The 16,275-nt window shown below is 34.0% G+C and overlaps 1 protein-coding gene across 7 annotated transcripts in view; it reads right to left on the minus strand.

Annotated features, from left to right (window-relative positions):
- ARID4B (AT-rich interaction domain 4B) overlaps positions 1 to 16,275 on the minus strand; it is a 180,768-nt gene that overhangs the window by 36,294 nt on the left and 128,199 nt on the right. For 5 of the 7 annotated variants that reach the window (XR_005214535.1, XM_037821390.1, XM_037821398.1 and 2 more), the window contains exons 12-17: positions 15,384 to 15,456; positions 9,652 to 9,746; positions 8,654 to 8,751; positions 7,081 to 7,321; positions 6,561 to 6,736; positions 2,512 to 2,763 (exon numbers count right to left, since the gene is read on the minus strand). Coding sequence is in view for 6 of the 7 variants with exons in the window: in XM_037821390.1 (XP_037677318.1) it covers positions 2,512 to 2,763; positions 6,561 to 6,736; positions 7,081 to 7,321; positions 8,654 to 8,751; positions 9,652 to 9,746; positions 15,384 to 15,456 (935 nt within the window). In the remaining variant the exon portion in view is untranslated. The remainder of the gene's footprint in view (positions 1 to 2,511; positions 2,764 to 6,560; positions 6,737 to 7,080; positions 7,322 to 8,653; positions 8,752 to 9,651; positions 9,747 to 15,383; positions 15,457 to 16,275) is intronic. The other 2 variants (XM_037821403.1, XM_037821409.1) reach the window with 2 other exon arrangements.

Below are 16,275 nucleotides of genomic sequence, written 5' to 3' on the forward strand. Positions count from 1 at the left end.
TAATTGCAAATAATTTTATGACTGTCTCAATTCTTATACCCAATAAGCCTCTTTTGTTAAATGAACCAATTAATAAAAATTAATCAAGCCCTGATTATAGTGAAAGTTGGAGAACCCCTAAATTCTATACATTCTTAACAAAATTTAAAGCATTTTATAAAGGCCACTAGGAAAATTGCCTCTTTAGATTAAGCCAGAAAAATAACTAGGAGAGAAGCAGCAAAAGGAGAGATAAAAGATGATGTGGCTTTTATCTATCCTGTGGCCATAGCTTAACAATTATTAATTTTTTTCTTCCCAAGTTTAAATCAACATATTCTACATTTACATTTACATCATAGGCAAAAGGGAGCTCCCTCTATATTTATATTTATTATATCATTTAGTAAAATAAAAATGACTAAATAAATAGCAAAGACTGGGCAAAATATTCTTCTAACAGTTACATCTGTGATCTCAAGTATCTTCTTTAGAATATGATCATTAATAGCCCACCCTTCAGGTAAGGAAAATCATGTACCACAGAGACAATGTAAGAACCAACAGCCAAAAGAATAAATTACACAGTGTTAAAAGTGCTGTCTTCCCAGAAGCAACAGCCTCTTCAAGAATATCAACCAGATGTGTCCCCTTTTCCCATAATGTCGACACCCCCTTTCAACATGAATAAGTTAGGGTGGTCACTGCCTAGACATCCCTGAAGATTGGGGAAGTCATTAAACCAGAGGATCAGTTAGCAACAGACAAGATGGAATTTAACAAAGGATTATGAATACTGAATCTTAAAAAATTTTCTTTTTTCAGTTGCTAGGGTTTTAGAATTGCTAGAAGGAAGAACCTGAAATGGTAGAATTGTAACCCATAGCATTCTTTGAAATTTGCTCTATAGTTACTTGCTAAATTGTAATTTGAAAATTATCAACCTTTTTGTATGTATCTTATATTTCACAATAGGGAAATAACTGAAAGAAATGGTACTGTAACTCGTAACATTTTTGGAAATTTCCTACATAACTACTTGATAAATCCAACTTTGAAAGTTACTACCTTTTTGCATGTATGTTATATTTCACAATAAGGAAATAACTGAAACTGGAACTGTAACCCATAACATTCTTTGAAATTTGCTCTCTACTTGTTAAACTGCACTTAGAAAGTTATTCTATGTAAATATTTTATATTTCACAATAAAAAACATAATTAAAGAAAACAAAACAAAAAAATTGCTGTTTTGAAAAGCTTGTTTAATGGCAACTGTTGTATCTAAGCACTCACTGATGGCAATTATTTTTAAAATCCAGAACTTTATTAAACTTCTTGTCAGAAATAATAAAGAATGAATACCAAACAAAACTCCTGAATATTTTCTTATAAGTTAGGTTGTTATTTTTTTCCAAGCATCAGAATGGATCAGAATTATACTTTTCTCAAAATAAAATTGGACCATACCTTCAAAATTTACTAATGCTGCAACTGGACAACAAAAAAATCTGCTTTTAAGAAATAGAATTTCAGACATTTTCTTAACCTCCCAAGCCAGAGAATACAATTTAAATATAAAACATAAGAACCGTATTCCTCCCTGAAAACAATTCCTCCCTGAAAACAATAGGTACACCATGAAACCATCACTTTAAAAACTGGTATGTCATCATTTTAAAGGGCTACAACTCTATTATAGGGTATATTTCAAATATAATACCAGCTATCCCAAAATGAATTAAGCTATTGTTAAAAGAGAGCTGATAGTTCTCAAAATTTGCTTGCCAATTTTGATTGAAATTGACATGCAGAATTCCTTAGGAAATTCCTTACTTGTGTAAGGAAAAACAGTACATCACTGAACTCAACCTAAAACCAAACCTCAATCTTGCCTTTTAGTTCCCTAGGTGAGTAGTTTGAAAGTGTACTCCATTTTGGTCAAGAAGACTTGCTTACATTTTCAACCAGATTGTTTCGAAGATACAAATAAATTTCTAAGGCTTCTGTATAAGGTTGTAATGTAAAAGCTGTTAATGATAAGATAAGGCCTTCCTGAAATAACTAATGTTCCCTTAGAAATTTCAACCATTAAATCCCTGTCTACCGAAGGAAAGAAATGTGACTTAAGATTACAAAGAAGAAGTTAATGTGGCAATGTAATCATGGCAATGAAAATGCAAAAGAGCAGGCAGCCTATAATTGGGTTGTAGAAATCAAGAAGCTCAAATCTTTTACCTTTTTTAAAAGATTCTTCCGTCATTTCATCAATAATGCTTTCTGTTAAACTTCATGTGTTACATAAAAATCAAATTGAACAGATCACAGGTTTTTTATAAAGATATCTTTTAAGTACTGAAAACAGTAAGTAGGAAACCACTAAGCAAGGTATTTTCATGCTAAAAACTATGTATTTTTTTTTTACATGATACCACAACCTCAATTAGAATACTAGCAAGTCTGTAGTTCATTAATTAGCTTTTAAAATAGAAGTGTTTTTAGGTAATAATCACTAGCTAAAACTCAAGTTACCTCACATTCCATCCGCAGTAATGCACCAAGTAAAGGACCTCTCCACCTTCGACATCAGAATCTTTAATACTAGCTTCATACATTTTTTGATTTTTCCCTCGTCCATACCGCACTTGGACTTTCATGCCTGGTGGATAGCATTCAAATTCCTCTTCCTCATTGTTGTCATCATCTTCTTCATCCTCTTCTTCTTCCTCCTCCTCCTCCTCCTCTTCTTCATCATCTTCATCTTCCTCTTTATTCGTTTCATCTCTTGAAAGGTTTAAAAAATTGCAGAGTTAATAAAAGACCCATCATAAGGTTTTCAGTTCCAAACCACATATACTGATAAACATCGTCGCTGTGATTGTTCCAGGGAACAGCAGGTTCCATGTGTGTGAAATTCTCTTTCAATTTTATTTTAAATACTAAATCTGTATAAGAGGACCACAGTTGCAGAAAGGTATTTAGAGAAAATGAAGATTCGAAGAAAAAAAAAATTTGTGAATTAAAAGAAAACTTCCAATAGCCAGAAGAACAGAAGTTGTGCTGAATAGCAAGAAACTAGAAAAGTCGACTGTAACAATTTTTTCATGTTTTATTATAAACATGTTTGACATCTCAGTTAACAAAAAAATTAAACCTACAGTCATTTTCTAATAATTGTTTTTCACGCAAATATTTTCAGGCTCAGAATGTTTAAAAACAAATTTTTCTTACTAGAAGATGGTTAGTCTTAATAACTTCAAAAGGTGCTCCAACCAAATTTTTTAATGTTATACTAATTGAACTATTATTTTAGCTTCCACAGGAATAGCCTTCTAAACTTCATATCAATATCACAGCAAGTTTCTTTCCATCCTTCTAAACTTCACCTCAATTTTGTTCTGTTAACACCACATATTTACTAAACGTTTTCTTCCCAAAAATCCTCTCAACTTTCAAGTTCCAAAGAAGTGTATGAAAGAACAATTCCAAATATATGAAACTAAACATCAAACCATTCCAGAAGCAGCATTATAATCATTTTGATCTTCTCAATATCATGTACTTTCTAAACTTGAACATTCATATTCTTTTTAGCCACAAATTTGCATTAAATGAGCTGGAGAAAACCTTAACAGTTTCCTCTCAATAAGAATTAATCACTTTTCAGTAGGCAGATGATTAATATCATAAAACAGAAGCCACAAAACAGCTAAGTAATTAAGGTTTAAAACAATGATAAAATATTTACATAAAAATCCTTCTGTCACTGATAACTCTTGTTTTCTATTCTTATTTGCAACCTTTTAAGGCAATACATACTTTATCATTCCTAATTTCGTAATCATAAAGGCAACAAAAATAATCTATAAATAGTGCTACAAGTAGCATTATAATGCCTTTTATCCTCCTTCTTCTTTCCTTCCATAGTGAGTGGGCTTCCATATAAAGCCTACTAGACTTGTGAAATTGCCTGCATTCACAAAGGTACAAAACGCGTCAATTTTGTCTTAAATACGTAACAGTCTACAAAGTGATCTCAAGAAATATCCCTAATTTAAAGACTCATTTACAATTAATGAAGAAGTATTTATAAATTAAAATCCAAATGCAATCAGTTATATTCTGAGATTAAAAAACACAGACTCTATTACTGAAAATACATTAACATGTCTACAATGAATAATTATTAGTAAAGCTAAAATATTTTTTAAGAAATTTAAAAAATTTAATTTTTCTAATTTTTAAGAAATTAATAGAAATGGTGCTATGGATGATAAAACTATGATAAATAATTTTAAAACAGATTATATCCTTGGAAAAGAGGAAGTGCATTCTGGTAGCCAAAAGAAAAGAAGATATTTATCATGCACCTTGTTTCTACATTTCAGAAGTATCACACAGTCATCATATAAGATACAGAATAAAAAGTCTAAACATTTTTAAATAAAAAAAACAACTCTAAACTGTATCTTATGGAACATAACACACTGAACACAATTGATAAATGTCAATATAACAAGCACAATTTAACTTTAAGTAGTAGCCAGGGCAAAATTTTATTTAATCTGGAATGAAAAACCTAATACTCTTTATTAAATAAAACAAAGAAACAAAAAATTAAAAAGAAAAGCTAGCATTTCATGTCAACCTAAGACATGAACCCAAAGAAATTCTTTCAAATAATACACTGAAGTATAAAGAAGCAAACAACATAATTACCGGCAATGAGCCAAAGAAAATATTCTATTGGACTCAGAATACAGTGCAGACTCTAAAATTAATGCCCTAAACCAGATGAAACACAGAAAAAGCCACGAAAGATAACCTTTTCAAGTATCAAATGCAAACACCACGTAGGTTAAAAAAATTAAGTTGATACATACTGACACACACACACACACACACACACACACACCCATACACACAGATTCAGGTTAGTTATCTTTTAAAGAATCACAGTTTGGAAAACCAAATGTATCAAAAGTTTCCTTGAATTCACAAAAAAATACCAAATTTTCCCAGTTTGAAGTCACACTCTCCAGGATGAAACACAATTAAAAAGAAAAAAAGCTATAGTTCATTAAGTATCTACTAAAATTTCTTCATAGCAGCCAATTAATCAGAAAACATTTATAAACCAGGAAAAAACTATATATCAATGCTTTATAATTATAAAAAGTTCTATTGCATTTAAATAAAATAAAAACTTAATTTCAGATATTCCTAACATGTAATGCTTCTAAAAAACATTTAGCAAATTAGGGCAGTCACACCAGAAAAATTTCACTTCGTGGTATGAATACATTTATAAATATCTTCAGTAAATAAAAGTCATATAGTTAAGGAATGAGAGGGATTAATAAAAGAAAAATCTACAAATATAGTTTATACAATAAGCAGATATACCAACTTTAAAAATTAAGATAAATATTAGGAACAAAAAATATATACAGGCTTATCAAACTGCTTGCACAGTACATGCTCCAGAAATATATACACATTTAAAAATCAGATTTTTAAGCAAAAAGCTGAATCTTTAATAAGGTTCTTAGTATTTGAAATAGTCTCTAGTAGCAGCAAGGAGTACTTCAAATATATATTTATACACACAGAAATATAACAAAATATAATAAGAAAACAACTTCTGCTATAATTCTTTAAACTCAACTTCTTTTCCATATTTGTTTGTATGCTGTGGTCAAAATTTCAGAAAAACACTAAAATGACCAAGAGATTTTAGGCAAAAAGCTGAACCCGTATTAAGTTTCTTAAGAGTCGAAATAGTCTTCATTGCAGTGTGGAGTATTCCAAACACACACTTGAACACACAGAAATATAACAATGTATAATAAACAAATACCTTTTACTACATTCATCTAAACCCAGTTTTTCCCCTCTTCTACGTTTGTCTACATGTGACCAAAATTTCAGAAAAATACTAAAATGATCAGGAAAAATTGGTTGTGCTTATTTAAATGGACCATTAACAACAGGGATAGTAATGATTTTTAAACTTCAGAAATAAGATTAACCACCAAGAATTACCTATAAAATCCAGGGGTCCCTTATTGGCACTGCTTAGATTACTTACAATGTTAAAATAATTCACATTCACAAGTGACACAAACAAGTAAATGCTACTGTTAAAAAAAACATGATGTAACAATTTTGGTCTTATTAAATATATAGTTAGTACTTTTCCATTCTTAATTTTTGTGTAAGAAAGAAATAAACTCTCAATCTACAGCCAACATACCACTTACAAAACAGTGAAGGCCATCTTCTCAAATTTGTATTATCTGGTCATTCAGCAAAGTTTAATGCAGTAAGAAGTAGTTTTACCTAGCTAATGCTATACATTTCCATGATGAGAGCAAGAATAGATCAAAAACATGATCATTTTCTGTAAATTTGCATTTGTAGGGTCTCTGAAGGAAGCAGATGCTATTTACCTAATAAATGCAAATCACTCAATTACATGTTTGCTAATCAAATTTAGATTCATACATACACACCACAAAGAGCAAATTACAAGAATTCATCCACCCAAAATGCATCTTAACCAAAAACAAATTTCTTACCCAGATTTTGCTTTTTCTTCTTCAGCTTCTACCTTTATGTTGAGAGATTCATCTACCCTAGTTGTCTCAACATCTTTATCTTCCAAATTTTCATTTTCTTCTGTTTTTTTCCTGTTAACTTCTTTTTCCTGATCAGACTGTGTAGGTATAGATTCTAATAAATTCTTTTTACTTCCCTAGAAAAAGATCAGAGGAACTAAACCAACAAAAGCAAAGATTTTCGGCCTAAGTCCATGATCTAATTGTTAGTAACAGGCAATATCAACTAATACAAATAATTGAGATAATCATCAGTTATTTTTAAGGAACTCTTATGCCATTCTTTTAAAACACTAGGCAAAAGTAGCTAACAAAAAGTAAATTTTGAAGTTATTACGCTCAAAATTATACAAAAATAACACAATGAAGAAAATAAACAATAAAGTATAATAACATACAATAAATTAACTTTGGGAACTTTACAGAGGATGTAGAAAATGTACCAAAGTCAACAAAGGACAATTAACAATATCTGATTTACCAGAGAAGTTCTGATATTTTCTTTGCTTTCAGTATCATCTTCATTTGGCTTTTCTTCTTTTGGTATTATATTCCCCTCCTGTTCAATCTTTATTTCGTTGATCTCTAGTTCATTTTCTTCCTTAACTTTTATTTCTTTTACATTTTCAAACTCCTTACATGGCTTGTTAACTTTCTCTGGCAATGCCATCTGAAATTCAATATTGGCTGACCTACAGTACTCCTCGAAACCATACAAGTATCTGAAAACATGAAGAGAAAGTACATTTAGTGAAAACATTTCAAATACTACTTTAGAGTTTTTTTCTTAGAAATGTGTTTTCATTTCTTTTTTTTTTGTAAAGCTCTCAGACACTGAGTCATGTTAATGTTCTAATTAATTCCAGTTCATTCTCTCCCAATCTTTTTTTAAATTTAATTTCATTAGGGAAGTTGTAGGTTTATAGAAAAATCATGCATTGTCCTATACCTCCCCTTATAGAAGAGTTTCTGTTTTGTTTCTTTTACAGGTGAAATCTGGTTCGTTGCTTTTTTCATGGGTATCTTTATTTCATTACTCTTCTACCCATACACTGGATAAAGGAAGTGTCAGTCACAAGGTTTTTACAATCACATGGTCACATGATAAAAGCTATATAGATACACAATCGTTATCAAAGATCAAGGGCTACTGGATCACAGTTCAACAATTTCATGTATCTCCTTCTGGATATTCTAATACACTAGAAACTAAAAAGAAATACTTGTATAATGAGCCAGTAGTCATAATCATTTGTTAAACCCTAATTTCTCAGTTACACCTCCTCCCTCTCATTTGATCATTTTCTCAATCTTCAAGGATATCTGGGCAATGACCATTTAACTTCTCTGTGCTGGAAAGGGGTGTTAACCTTAAGGGATAGAGGAATGAAACTGAAACTGGTTTATGTTCTTGGAAAGACCTAATTTATCTCTGGGTTTCAGGGCTTATCTGGCATAGGAACAATCTTCTCCTAATCTTTTTAACCCAAATAAAAAATTCTTTAAAGAATAAAAAAATTTATTAACTAAAACTGTACTGAGAGAAGTTATAATCTTAAATATAATAATAGTTGTAACTTAAAGTAGCTATTAGAAGTATTAGTAATAGTATCTACCATTTGCTGAGTACTTCTTATGTGCCACGTATTGAGCCTCTTTATATGTAAAATCTCATTTAATCATTAGAGTATTAACCAAATAGTATTATTCCATTTTACAAATGAGGACACTGAGGCTTAGGAGGACAAATAAATGGCCCAAGGGCAAAAACAACTAATAGCTACAGAACCAGAACTAAAACCAGGATCTGACTTTAAAACTTTGGCTTTTTAACTACTACGCAATACTTTTCAAATTTACTTGGCTTCAAAAATTTTTATTCACAGACTGTCTTATAGATCTAGTATTCATAGACTATATACTAGAAGTGATTGCTTCAGTAAAAATTTCTGATTTCTCCTAAGAAGAAATAATTAGCCTCAGTTACATGGTAAATTCCATTCTGCTTTCTATGTAAAATATTTAAAACTGCTATATTAAGTACATGAACTTACTTTTTATAAGCACATTTAACATTGTATCCTGCAGCTGAATTTAAGACAGGGATTCCAAGATCTTGGTAGACTTGTTTCCAAACAGCTCCACTTTCAATCTAATAGAGAAATTGAAATGAAAACGTCCAAGTTAAAAGGTGAGAACATAATAAAATTTTGATAAATGCAGTAAATAAAAATATGCTTATATTATTCATTCTAGTCTCAAACAAATGAAAAAAATCAGACAATAAATTCAAAATAAAACTTTGATTTACAATGTTTTAAAATAAGTTTTCATGTTCTAACAAATCTCAGAGAACTAAAAATGTTCAAATATTAGGTCACTTAACTTTTAAATAAATCAATATAGTAAGAAAATATCATCCAATTTCCTAAATTAAGTTTTGTAATGAAGCAACAGAGACAAAAAAAATTTTAAAGTTCTTATTATTTCCCATAAACTTACAAGATAATCAAAACAATTCTATTGATCTTAGTAAGCATTTTATTCTACAACACGCCCTCATTGGATGAGTACTATACATTATGGCAACCTTAAATATTTCTTTAGATCAATTCAACAAATATTTTCTGCATGCTTAACATATATATATATACATACACCCACATCAGACACTATGAAGGGGGTTAAGGATATAAAGAATGTTAAGACAGATCCCAGCCCTTAAGAAGTTTGCAGTTTAGTGAAGAAAAGACAAAGAATTTCCACCAATATGGTTGATATGTGATTCAGATATAAACAGGTGATTTACGACATTTTGACAAATTCAGAGTAAATCAGAAAACTTGTTTAAAATTAATTACAAAAACAAAAAAAACCTTAATCTAGCTTTAATTAAATTTAAATTTGTTTTGAGGAAGGCTACCTCTATGTTTCAAACCTGCATTGTCTTTTTTCCCCTTATATTCTTAACAGACAATAATTTTAGAGCTTGCAGGTATGTGAGATATCATGTTGTATAAAAAAACATTTCAACTTTAATTATAATACTTACATTATCAAATCCTCCAAGTTTGTGTACAAGCCTGAATAATTTAAAGAGATTCAAATTTCGATATCCAAGTACAGGTCGTTTGTTAATAGGTGTGCCTATTAGAGAAAACACAAAATATATTAGAACTATGCTACATTTTAATTTAAAATTTCAAAGGATTCAAATGTTACTATGAATATATACAGTATACAGTTTGTAAGAAAAAAATTCCCTTGTTAATCAGACACGATGTCTATTTAAGTCGATTTCACTTTTTTTTTCCCCTCCTCATACTAGATTTTTAAAACCTTGTATAATTCTATTCCACCTTCCTGCTCCTGGTGAGAAAGTTATTCTCTTGCTCAAACAAAACAAACAAACAAAAAAGCAATGAATATCAACAAAACAAAAATCTTCTAAAATTAGGGGAACAAGGATTTGGTAGAACCAAAAAAAAAAGTTGTGAGGTAACTGATGGGCACCTGCTTCATAAGGAGTTTTATTTTTAGGATACTTTCTTTGTATTTTACTAATTTACTATTACTCTAAACAATGATTCTATAGTAAAGCTATAGTTTTGTTTCATTCTAACATGGGAAACTGAAGGACAATGAAACTGGATCCAACTTCAAACTGCCAGGAAGTAGTCAAGGAGGTAACAGGGGAGAGATAGATAATCTTCTATGGCCCTCTCCAAAAATATATGACTTGGCATAATCACATTTTATCATTCTTCTCTAATATTAGATTTCATTCATTTTCTTCACTTTTTCATTTTTCTTATGCAAAAGGCAACAAAACAGAGAACCTAAGATGGCGGCTAGGTGAGACAGGGCAAAAAAACACCTCCATGAAAAATACTAGATAAAAACCAGAAAGTGACCCAGAACACCACTGCCAGCGATGCACCAGCCAGACAAGGTCTGATAAATCCACAGGGAACATGCATTTGGTGAAACCAGGAGCCTGCATTCTAAAACAAGTAAGTGAGTCGGCTGAAAGTCCTGCAGCCACGCTGTGGTGTGGGGAAATGGTGGGCTGGCGTTTGAAGACGGACTACTTTAAAAAAAAAGCCCAGGAGTGGCTGCAGATACGACGGGGAGAGCCGCGCAGTGAAGCACGGCGGGAGCGGGCTGGGTTAACGCCTCGGTGTCCGGCGTGGAGGACACCCCTTCCCACACCCGCTGCTGACTGTCTCGAGAACAGAGGAGCAGAGGGGAGCCAAAAAGAGAAAAAAAACCGCATTCCTTGCAGCCACCTCCCCAGTGGGCGGGGGATGCTCCTGCCCGGGGACAGACCCGCAGCCCAGAGCTGCGCCAAGAAACCCAGTGTGACGGGGAATCTTTCCCGCAGCACTACACACAAGCCACAGTATCGGCCGTGGACAGTGGCCATTAATATACCCATGGCTGATTGTCCTGGAGCTGGGAGGGTGGAGCTGTGCAAAAAGGGGGAAGTTAACGCATCCCATTCAACCATCTTTGAAGCAGGCTGGGAGCGCCCCTGCACAGCCCAGCGACCCAGGGCTTCACTGGTGGGCCAGCGCGCACTAGTGATGTGGTGTGGCCCTCCCTCAGCAGAGGTTCTGGAAGAGCACAGCTGGGAAGGGGGAACCGCTCAGAAATCCCAGGTACCCTACGCGAATACCAAGGACTTGAGGGTCAGCGGCAGAAACAATCGGTGGAAAGACTGAAATGAAGGCTTAGGCTCCTGCAACAGCCTTAAATCTCCGGGAACACCTGGGAGGTTTGATTATTAAAGCTGCCCTGCCTGCCTAACCACCCAGACACATGCCCCACATTCAGGGTGGACAGCACCAGCAACACACCCAAACTTGGTGCACCAATTGGACCCCACAAGAACCAGATCCCCACACACCACAAAGACAAAGTGGGGGAGAACTGACTTAAGGGGAATAGATGACTCATGGACACCATCTGCTGGTTAGTTAGAGAAAGTGCACGCCACCAAGCTGCAGTTCTATCAAATTAGGGATCAAGTAAAGCAAATGCCAAGAGGCCAAAAACAACAGAAAATCTTAGAGCATATGATAAAACCAGACGATATGGAGAACCCAAACCAAAACACCCAAATCAAAAGATCAGAAGACACACAGTACTTGGCACAATTAATCAAAGAATTACAGACAGGCAACAAGAGCATGGCTCAGGATATAAAGGACATGAAGAGCATAGCACAAGATATAAAGGACATACAGAAGACCCTAGAAGAGCATAAAGAAGAAATTGTAAGAGTAAATAAAAAAAAACAGAAGATCTTATGGAAGTAAAAGAAATCTGGCCAAATTGAAAAGACTCTGGATACTCATAATACAAGATTAGAGGAAGCTGAACAATGACTCAGCCTCGAGGACCACAGAACAGAAAATGAAAGAACAAAGGAAAAAATGGGGAAAAAAATTGAAAAAATCAAAATGGACCTCAGGGATATGATAGATAAAATAAAATGTCGAAATTTAAGACTCATTGGTGTCCCAGAAGGGGAAAGGTCTAGAAAGAGTATTCAAAGAAATTGTTGGGGAAAACTTCCCAAACCTTCTACACAATATAAATACACAAAGCATAAATGCCCAGCGAACTCCAAATAGAATAAATCCAAATAGACCCACTCCAAGACATATTCTGATCAGACTCTCAAATACTGAAGAGAAGAAGCAAGTTCTGCAAGCAGCAAGAGAAAAGCAATTCACCACATACAAAGGAAACAACGTAAGACTAAGTAGTGACTACTCAGCGGCCACCTTGGAGGTGAGAAGGCAGTGGCATGACATATTGAAAACTCTGAGAGAGAAAAATTTCCAACCAAGAAAACTTTATCTAGCAAAACTCTTCTTCAAATATGAGGGAGAGCTTAAATTTTTCACAGACAAACAAATGCTGAGAGATTTTGCTAATAAAAGACCTGCCCTACTGCAGATACTAAAGGGAGCCCTACAGACAAAGAAAAAAGCTGAGGGACTTCACCACCAGATCAGTCCTATAAGAAATGCTAAAGGCAGTTGAGCAGGCTGAAAGGAAGGGACACTAAACAATTGAAACTACATGAAGAAATAAAGGGTACCACTAAATATTACATGGGAAACATAAATACCAATACTACTGTATTTTTGATTTGTAACTCCACTATTTACTTCTTACAGGATCTAAAATACATAAACTGCAATGATAAATTGGTGGTTTTGAACTCAATGTAAGATATGTAATTTTTGACAAGAACTACATAAAAGTGGGGGAATGAGGGAGTATAGGAACATAGTTTATGTGTCATATTGAACTTAAGTTGGTATCAAAGAAAAACAAGATTGTCATAGATTTAAGATGTTAAATTTAAGCCCCATGGTAAACACAAAGTATCAGAGAATGTGACCATAGAGATGAAAAGTAGAGTAGGGATTCTGAGAAGTGGGGGAAGGGGCAATGGGGAGTTAAGAAATGAGTGCAGCCCAGGGAAGTGAATCTCCCTGGCAACGTGGAATATGACTCCCGGGGAGGAATGTAGACCCGGCATCGTGGGATGGAGAACATCTTCTTAACCAAAAGGGGGATGTGAAAGGAAATGAAATAAGCTTCAGTGGCAGAGAGATTCCAAAAGGAGCCGAGAGGTCACTCTGGTGGGCACTCTTACGCACACTTTAGACAACCTTTTTTAGGTTCTAAAGAATTGGGGTAGCTGGTGGTGGATACCTGAAACTATTAAACTACAACCCAGAACCCATGAATCTCGAAGACAGTTGTATAAAAATGTAGCTTATGAGGGGTGACAATGGGATTGGGAATGCCATAAGGACCAAACTCCACTTTGTCTAGTTTATGGATGGATGTGTAGAAAAGTAGGGGAAGGAAACAAACAGACAAAGGTACCCAGTGTTCTTTTTTACTTCAATTGCTCTTTTTCACTCTAATTATTATTCTTGTTATTTTTGTGTGTGTGCTAATGAAGGTGTCAGGGATTGATTTAGGTGATGAATGTACAACTATGTAATGGTACTGTAAACAATAGAAAGTACAATTTGTTTTGTATGACAGCGTGGTATGTGAATATATCTCAATAAAATGATGATTTAAAAAAAAAAAAAAAAAAGAAATGAGTGCAGGGTTTCTGTTTGGGGTGAAGGAAAACTTCTAGAAAGGGATGGTGGGAAGGTGATAGCATTGCAACATTCTAAATGTGATTAATCCCACTAATGGAATGCTAGGGAGGGGGTGGAATGGGAAGATTTAGGCTGTATATATGTTTCCACAATTGGAAAAAAAAAAAAAAAAAAAAAGACAGCCCAAATAGATGACAATTAAATGCCAAGAATGATCCTGGATGGGATCTGAGGATGGAGGAGAGGAGGCTCAAAGGGACACAGATGGGACATAAGGAAAAAAAAAAAAAGGAAATATAGAATGTAAGCTTTGTATCAAGGTTGAATTTCTTGAACTTCTTAGCTGCGTTTAATGGGATTGCATAAAAGAATGTTCTTGTTCATAGGAAACGTATATGTGAATTATATTGTTTGTTCAAGGATGTGTGCAGCTTGCTCTCATATGTTCAGAAGACAGAGCAATAGATGATGGATGATAGGGAGGGAGGGAGGGAAAGAAAGAAAGAAATGGTAGTGTGACAGGATGTTAAAGGCGGTGGATCAGAGTATTGGGGGAGGGGGGAGGGGTATGCTGGAGTTCTATGTATGGGGTTTGTACTGTTTTTGTAACTGTTCCTGTAAGTTCGAATTTATCTCAAAATAAAATTTATTAAAAAAAAAAAGGCAACAATACAGCATATCTTCTTAACCTAGTCTCCATTCATAACAAAGAAATACCACAGGAATCAAGAGCATTTTATTTTAAAAAATGAAGATACCTATATTGTAGTAGTCACTATTATTCATAAAGGAAAAAGAAGACAAACAGGACCAGCTTCTTCTCATCAAAATTACAAAAGGGATTTGGAAAACATTAATTCCCAAAGAACAGTGGTACTTCCAAGTATTTACCCTTTTCCTCAAGTTAGAACGCTTTCTGCCTCTCCTCACCTCCTTCCTAGCATCTTCCCAAGAAAGGAGAAGTTACACTACTCTGACCAAACAGATAAACAAACCAGTCAGAGGGTCCCAGTTTACTGCTGGAGGACTAACTCACCACTATAAACTAAAAGGCTAGCACCCATTCCTCTTTCCCCCAATCCTTGCATTTCTTTAACACTGGCTTACTTTAAAACTTTGTCACCTTTCTTTCTCTATTTCTGGATCTCTATGGATAGTTTCTCTTCTTGGTTCTATGTGACTGGGTCATAAAGGAGACTTATGGCCCACCTTGACCCCCCCCCCCCACTTACATTCAAAACACACACACACACACACACTTGCCAGCTATATCAGAGATTTTGGAGAAGGAGGCTTTCTACCTTTGTATAGGGGTCAATAAAATGGTACTATGATTCCCAATCTGCTACTATTCCCTAGTATAAGGGTTCTTTGGGGGTCTCATGGGTGGGCAGGGGGACTGACAGAAGAGAATTTAGGCATTCATGAGTCCCAGGCCACAATATATCAAAATGCTGTCAAATTCTTCATTGCAGTTACTATGTGACAGGTATCATGACAGATGCTGGTGCTAACGGCAGTCAAAAAGACAGCTATGATTGATGTCAACATAAAGCTTAATGAACATGATTTTTAATTTTAAAATATTGTCTATCTGAAACCTACAACATTAATCATTAATTAAAAAAAAAAAACCACTTACCTCTATCTTCCATAAATTTGTACAACTGTTGAAGAAAGTTCTCCCTTTCTTCTGGAAATGGTTCTATTTCTTCCTAATTTCAATAACAAAGAAAAGAATATTATTTTCCTCAGTTAAATATTCTAACAATACAAGCAGATTTCAAACTGACAGTATAAACTAATACAAATTAAAAATACTTTAAAAGCTTCTTACCAAATAAAAATTTTTAATACTAAATTGTTCAAAACCAGAAAATCCTAGACAGTTAATGCTTTAATAAAAAAGATATCTCAATAGTTAGAATCCCAAATGTAAATTATCACATAAGAAATGTAACTAGCAAAGTAGTTCATGTATTTTTTTTTTTTTAAGCCTATCAGAGATCTAGTCTCTGAATCAGTGTCAAAGACTCAAGAAGACCTTCTCACTTATATTAAATTGGGTCAGGGTTTAATATCAAAACTGACTCTATTACTGCTCCTCAAAGAACAAACTGTACAAGTTTGGGTCTTCTATAGCGCCCCACTGTATACTTCTTCAAGCTTATAAAATCAGTAAAGTGGGGAATGATCTACAATACCTGAAGATTCAGACTTAGGGAAATCTTCAAGTAATAAAATAGTTCCCCGATTTATCAATTACAAGGGAGGGACTAGCTTCTTGCTGCTGTGGCCAGGGGCTGTGACAGTAGGGAGCTGGTCCTGAAGCAACCTGCAAGGAGCAGGGTAGTAAGTAAGACTGAGAAACTCATAAATTCAGTGACTTTCATCTATTCAACAAACATTTAATGAGCACCTGTAAGTGTAGGCACTATGTCGGGTGCTGAATCGGATAAAGGAAAAATAAGCTATGGACACTGCCATTAAAGAACATGATTAGGAGTAACTGCAGAGAAAGTGATTCAACAAAT

This window comes from Choloepus didactylus, chromosome 2 (assembly GCF_015220235.1).
Source record: "Choloepus didactylus isolate mChoDid1 chromosome 2, mChoDid1.pri, whole genome shotgun sequence".
Lineage (NCBI taxonomy): Eukaryota > Metazoa > Chordata > Mammalia > Pilosa > Megalonychidae > Choloepus > Choloepus didactylus.